The 7,353-nt window shown below is 48.5% G+C and overlaps 2 protein-coding genes across 2 annotated transcripts; one reads left to right on the forward strand and one right to left on the reverse strand.

Moving 5' to 3' along the window:
- Positions 1 to 73: 73 nt before the first annotated feature.
- Positions 74 to 661, reverse strand: LOC135804738 (mitochondrial inner membrane protease ATP23 homolog). The gene has a single exon (XM_065318688.1). It carries the CDS (start codon positions 659 to 661, stop codon positions 74 to 76), a length of 588 nt encoding a protein of 195 aa, XP_065174760.1.
- A 402-nt stretch (positions 662 to 1,063) lies between these two features.
- On the forward strand, positions 1,064 to 3,862 carry LOC135827332 (bifunctional peptidase and (3S)-lysyl hydroxylase Jmjd7-like). Its single transcript, XM_065339853.1, has one exon. It carries the CDS (start codon positions 1,611 to 1,613, stop codon positions 2,619 to 2,621), a length of 1,011 nt encoding a protein of 336 aa, XP_065195925.1. The 5' UTR covers positions 1,064 to 1,610; the 3' UTR covers positions 2,622 to 3,862.
- The last annotated feature ends 3,491 nt before the right edge of the window (positions 3,863 to 7,353 follow it).

Here is a 7,353-nt window from a genome sequence, read left to right on the forward strand (position 1 = left end):
GGGCCGCAGCTACCGATGACATGAGCACCTGCAGACCAGTGAAATGTATTGCGTCAGCAGCGCATTGGGCTCATCAGGATGGAACGCGGTCAAACGGGGCCGTATCATCTACGCAGTGAGCGAAAACTTTGTGCGTCGCCCGGATAGCTTCAGATTCCGTCACTCCATTGTACATCAGGGACTTGACCGTGCGAGGCTTGATGCAGCTCTCGAGATCGCCTTGTCCATATGGCTCCTTTCGTTTCTTCTGATACTTGTAATAACACTCTCTACTGAGCATGCAGGCTCGAATCTCAGAGCATGCCTGGTGTTCCACATTCGACCAGTTCACTTCTGCCCGACAGTGGTCATAAGCATGGACTAACTCGTGCGACAGTGCAATGTTGAAGAACCTCTGCGGCATCTCCGTGATCCGGTTGGAGCACAGCCGTATCAGCGCTTTGTTGCCGTCAAAACCTCCACACATCTCAGCCTCGGGGGGACACGTCTGACATACGAAATGCTCTGGCGACAATGTACAGCCAGATCTATTCATTGCCTGAAACATAAACTTGATGTGGGGATCCTTGGCGGATTTCTCCAGCATTTTTCTGCATTTCTCATTGGCCTTGGCATCTTGCTCCAAGGTGAGCGGAAACAAGGCCTCGTTTGCGCCAGACATAACAAATCAACTAACTGTACAAGCCAGATATCTACTAAGAACCAACAATGAAGAACAGAAGAAGATGAGTAAAATAGTACAAAAATGTTCTCCAGTAAAAAGCAGATTGGATATCGCGATCGCGATCGCGGGATTGGACAGTCGATTTTGTACGGCTGCTGCTAGCTACAAACACATCTCAAAACGGACAAGGACAAAGCGTTGGAGACGCCATATTTTGGTTGCCATGGTTTTGCATGCGCAATAATCATGCATGCATGCGCGGCCGGATCATGCACACAAATGTCGCATGCGCGCACGCGTCCTTCTGCATGCTTTTGTAGCTCCAGATTCAAAACAAAAATCACAATCATGAGCTCAGCTAGCTGATCATCAGACAGAGAGACTATTAGTATTATTTTTTTGTAGTCGACTGTGAAAGAGAGAACTACAATTGTAATTACTTGGGTTTTCTGATTTGGGAACTATCGCCCGTAGTATTGGGTAGAGCTTCTCCCTCACTCTCCTGAGTCTTTGCATTTTGTAGATCCACGAAACTACAAGTGGAAGCCGGAGACCTCTTGTTATGATTTTGATGTACGTTTGTAATCCGAATTCCTTGGACTCCACCACTCTGCCATTTGACCAGGAATAAACGACAGCGACTGAGCGTATGCATCGCCTTGGGTGATTCAAAACCCGCAGTTCAGTAGGGGCTGCTTACATAATAGCATTGTGAGCCTGTAGTTAGGTTGCTGACCCTTAAGTGCAGTGGTGTGCACTCTTCGATATTCGCTGTTGCGTCACATTGGTAACATAGATCTCCATGAACATACACGTGCATTGCTAGGTCTCTGTGTTGTTTCACTTGTTTGTGCAGTGAGATCAGCCCTACGTATACTCCAAAGTGCATGACAAATTATTTAGGATTATGTAATTCAGTGCTTCGGCCGAACCGTCACGTGTCAGCATGGATGTGAAAGTTCAGAAAAACCTGCTGTGTTTGAGTAGAGAGGCTGCGGAGTTTGGTCCGTTCGATGCTATCCTGGAATTAGAAGGGGAGCCGGACGCGTTATGGTTCTATCGTGAGCATGTCAGCCGTGGTGTGCCATGTATCTGGCGTGGCGCAGTGGCTCACTGGCCAGCAGTCAGTAAATGGAGCAACGACTATCTACGAGAGACTGTTGGCAGTAAAGAGGTCAGTGTTGCTATTACACCTAATGGCTATGCCGATGCTGTTAGAGAGGACCTTAACCGGTTTGTCATGCCACACGACCAACTAATGCCGGTCTCGCAACTTCTTGACGTCATCGAGCGCAAAGAAGACTTTCCCGGAATTTGCTACTTGCAGCGTCAGAACTCTAATTTCATGGAGGATTTTGCTGAGCTGTGGAAGGACACTGACCTGGACATTGCCTGGGCGAGCAAAGCTTTCGGCGCCCAGCCAGATGCAGTGAATTTGTGGATCGGCGATGAGCGCGCTGTGACTTCCATGCATAAAGATCATTACGAGAACCTATACTGCGTAGTGCGTGGCGAGAAGCACTTCATCCTCCTGCCACCGACAGACCGCCCTCTGATTCCACACATGAAATATGCCAGCGCCCGCTATCAGCTGGACTTGGCTAGCAGAGAATTCTCGGTGGTGGACGAGAAAGATCACGGTGTCATCCCCTGGATACCCCTGGATCCCCAGAAGCCAGATCTGAATCGGTGGCCGCAGTATCGCCATGCACATCCCCTGCGCTGCACGCTGAAAGCTGGAGACATGCTCTTCTTGCCATCCATGTGGTACCATCATGTCAGTCAGTCGCAAGGCGCTATCGCTGTCAACTATTGGTACGACATGGCGTTTGATATGCGCTATGCGTACTTTCAGTGCATGGATGCAATCACGGACACAGTGGCAGAGGGTAATTGCTGTGCTGTTGGCGATCATGATATTGAAGATGAGCAGGAACTCAGTACGGGCAAGACGTGATGCTTGTGCGGTCCCGGAAGTGGGTGACTAGCTTGTGCGATCCTGGCGGCGGTTGTCTTGCTGCACCAGCATCTACTACAAACCTACAGTGTTTGCTTCGCTCTTTCACTCTGTAGGCATCTCGAAACGTCACGGCACTCTGTTGGCATCTTGAAACGTCACGGCACTCTGTAGGCATCTCGAAACGTCACGTCACTCTGTAGGCATCTCGAAACGTCACGTCACTCTGTAGGCATCTCGAAACGTCACGTCACTCTGTAGGCATCTCGAAACGTCACGGCACTCTGTTGGCATCTCGAAACGTCACGGCACTCTGTAGGCATCTCGAAACGTCACGTCACTCTGTTGGCATCTCGAAACGTCACGGCACTCTGTAGGCATCTCGAAACGTCACGGCACTCTCAGTCTGTGACAGTGTTATTAGTCTTAGCAGGCATAGCACTAGAAGTACTGCCCAGGCCTTGGCCATGGTGCACTGCTGTCAGGCAAAAACTGTATGAGAATCAGATTTCCAGCGAATTGTGAAGGAGAAAGTAAGCAGCAGTTGTAAAGAGGCGAGAGAAGAACTTCATATGCTGGTACGTAAGCCAAAGCATGTCCAGGCGACCATGCCAATGTAGCCAGCGCTAGCAGCAGTGTTCCTCCTCCCCTGCTCGGTGTACAACGTGACTATGACTATCAAGCACTGAACGTAGAAAGGAATCACGCGCTCTCGTGGAATCTCTTCGTCTTTGTGCACACGACTGGTAGAGCTGGCATGTGCCGAAGTCCGAAGTGCAATGTATGGTGTGTGTTGCCTGTTTCAAGATTGTTTGCCTGAAGAGTGTAGATCTACATAGCTGCTCTTTACTGCTCACTGTGGGAGGCAGTGCAGGGCAGTGTTCAAGACCTGGAATCTTTGCCAAACATTACTTTGTATTCCTAGCACCCATCAGAGAATATGCTGAGAGCCGCTGAGGCTCTTTCACCGTGCTGGTCACGAGTGTGCTCCTTCGCTTTTAATTATCATGCTGCCGAGTGCATAACGTGTAATTAGTGTAGCGGTAGTTACTTAGAGTAGTTTCTCATTACACTACAATTAGTTTCTCTGCAATATTTTGCTCCCGACTATCACGCAGATAACAGTTACTACCTGCCGGATTGGCACTGCTGGCCAGATTGCTAACCTACAACAATGAGTGCCTAACTGAACTCCCTGTCAGCAGCTATAATTGTATGATATGAATCCCTGTTTCCAGTCAGTTACCTTGCTCTGTGTAGGGTAGTATGTTGCCGTCCGAACCGATTTGACTTTTTTTGGCCGTGCATACTCAAGCCAGCCAGGGTTGTCCAGGATGAGAAGATCAGGGGGTTACCCCTCGCTGGAGAAACTCAATAATCAGGGTGGGTATTACACTCCTCGACATTTGTCTTGTTGAGCACTCTCGGTAGGCTGCTCTAGTGCTGCTGCATTTAATACGCTACCTTTCGTAGTTTGAGCACTCTGGCGCTGTGGTCCGAGGAAGCTGAGACGCCGACTGATGTACGCATGAGCACGTGACCGCTTGTTCAACCATGTTCGATTGGGAATAAGGGCTGAACGCTGCATTGCAGCCTTTTCGGACCAAAACCAGTCGACTCGGCGTCCAAAAGACTACAACATATGGGCCAATCGCGGCCATCCGGGCTTTTATAAGAACCAAATGGCGCTTTTAGTGGCATTTTGCATACAAATCCCCATCTAGTAGGGCGCAGTCGCCCAGTTTCGATTGGGATTAAACTCATTAAAGTATATGATCCAGTACGAATTGTTTCTCAGAACGTGCGCGGGCAGATTGCCTAACAAAATAAGAACGCCCCAGGCTAACCCCTTGGAAACAACGTTCTTGGACGCGCGACTCTACTGTAGGAAGGGAGCGTCTCAGCTTCCTAGGACCAAGACCATTCCGGACTCAGCACCCCGAACACTACAACTGGTGAAATTTTGATTTTAGGCTTAACTTCCCCTTTAATGTCTGTGGTGCCTCCTTTGCACCATGGCTGCTAGCTCGGTCTATTTAAGTTAAAGCTCATAGCTGAAGATCTACGGATGAGGCCTTTATGGCCGAGACAGCTTGCTGTCTACAGCATTGGGTAATCAGTGTAGATAGTGTTTATGTACTACAATTGTAGTACGCCTTTGAAGAGGAGGATCTACATGACATTGCATCGTCTCCCTACATTTGTACATCCTTGATGATTCCCTCCTGGGTGAAAATTATAGTACTATTACCGGTATCTCTGATCCAGGAGTCCTGAAACAGTGAAAGTGAAATCTCCGATCCGAGCGACAGAGTCGTGGAGAGCCTTCCTCAGTTCCTGTACTGGTCTGAACGGGCCCCATACTGCCATAGCAGGCGTGTTTCTAGCACTTCAACTTCAAGTGCTAGTGACATACCGGTAGATCTACGTGTTATTGTTAGACGCTATTATCTTTCCAGTACTGCATGCATGCAGTAGTCCCTAGCTGCTAAGCTGTCACCAGGCATGATGATACTTATACATGTACAGTCAGTGATAGGCAGAGATTTCGAAAATATTACCGGTATACCAGGCAGCGGACCCGACGCCGACGCGACGCGGACAAGTCATTTGGTTCTCTTCGTGTTCTGTGGCGTTTCTCTTCGACAGCTGTCCGCTGAGGAAGAATTCCCGAAACCAACAGCTTCGCGGTATGCTTTATTCTGGCCATATCAACTTGGCTGGCCCAAGTGCTGCAAGTACGCCATCACGCTACACAGTCGTACAAGCCGCTAGCGGATGGACGGTGTTTTCAGACGACATTCGAGGGAATGAGGTTTGTCTCGGTTGTCACGAAGTCAAGTACAGGTAAGCAGGTTCGGTGTGCTGTAGTCTACTCAGACTAACTATTTGATTGTACTTCGGCAATGTAGTCGCTACAAAAAGTTTTTATAATAGTAGTCTGGTGGTTCTAACGATAAGCTAGTATAAGGGGAACTATACCCTAAAATAATTTAATTAAAATGTTCACCAGTTGTAGCTTGTAGGCTTCGCGAATTCGGGGTGCTGAGTCGAATGGTTTTGGTCCGAGGAAGCTGAGACGCTCCCTTCTTTATTCCTACTTTATTCCCAATCGAACTCGCGCACTTCCACCGAAACTGGGTGACTGCGCCCTATTAGATGTGGATTTGTATGCAAAAAAGTCACTTGACTAGTTCGAGGGAAAGACACAAACGGGAAAAGTCTGAAGAAAAAATTGACTGTCACCACCAGGACTCGAACCAGGGACCTTCGCTTGTAGCTAGCGATGCTCTAACCACTGAGCTATGGTGTAGTCGTCATCCTAGCAGAGACTGTCCAACATTTGACCGTTCAACATTTTCTAAAAAGTCACTAAAAGCGCCATTTCGTTCTTATACTAGTTATAGAAGCAGGGATTGGGACCTATGGAAAAAGCACAAACTTGACACCAAACTGGGTCACACACCATTCATAGCATGGAAGAAGACTAAGTGCCTCTCAAATTATCTAACCATGACACAAACACTTATAGACTCACACTTTCTACTGTTGAAGGTTTTTTCATTTCAAATTTTTTACTGATAAGGCACCGTTCCACCACATACCCTCCATTGGTCTGATGATCTATCCCTGCGATAGGGAAACAAGCTTGTAACCCATACCTTTGGACGGCCCCGCTCCACTATTTCACCATTACTCCTACATTGCCTGTATTTCACCTGATGAGAAGGCTTGAAAGTATACTTGTGAAGACAAAAACTTTCAAGATGTTTGTAATGAGCCTGAAGTGTGTCCTTTTTATGAGTATTATCGCATTTTTGTCTCAGAGGAAACTGTGTACTCCTACATTTATTCATCAATTGTGTTCCTTTGCATTGCCTTGTGTTACATTTTCCATATCCACCGCACCCTTCGCCACACAGCTTTGCATTCCGCTTTCATTATAATAGTGCCGCCCTACAACCGCTCTGCTCTGCAGAATCTTTTGACCCTAATCTTCACGGTAGGGGCGCGCGCCATGATGAACCATAGGTCCTCCCGCCGCAAACAAATCAGCTCACAGCGGATGGCGGAAAACCTCTTTACAAACACAAATATACATAACTACTAACCACCTCCTCATCTAGAAATACAATTCTGCCAAAAACTGTACACAGATCTAACCCACCGTTGAATTCGGTATCCCTCTTGTTGGATCAGACATCACCGGCGTAACCAGCTTCTTAAATACTCCTACTACAATGACCCCATGCCACGGGCACTTAATCACCAGTTCATCCCGCCCGCAGTCATCAACATTTGTTACAGCGGCTAGCAACCCGCGGAAAACCACGCGTATCTCCAGTCCACATCCTTCTCCGATACACCGTAGGACTCCGATAATACACCCGACCTAGACATCACAGCCGTCGCGACTACACACAATATGACTCCGCTCACTTCCGTACGGCCGACAATAATGGCCGTGCCCTCAATTGAGTAGCTAGCGCCTTTCGTAGACCCAATCCCGGTCTCCGCCGCACCACCAACAACGGCCTCTGAGCCCTCAGTAGAGCAACTTGCACCGCCAGCGGACCCGTTGGAGGCAATTAATGCTCTCGCGGCGGAGCAGATCACCACCGACGCCGCCGCCGCCTACGGAGCCGGTGACCACGGAACGGAATTTAACATAATTATCGAGATCGAGCCAGCTCACCCACCGACTGACCCAATACTAACACCGGTACCAAAC

The sequence above is a fragment of the Sycon ciliatum genome, chromosome 1 (assembly GCF_964019385.1).
Source record: "Sycon ciliatum chromosome 1, ocSycCili1.1, whole genome shotgun sequence".
Lineage (NCBI taxonomy): Eukaryota > Metazoa > Porifera > Calcarea > Leucosolenida > Sycettidae > Sycon > Sycon ciliatum.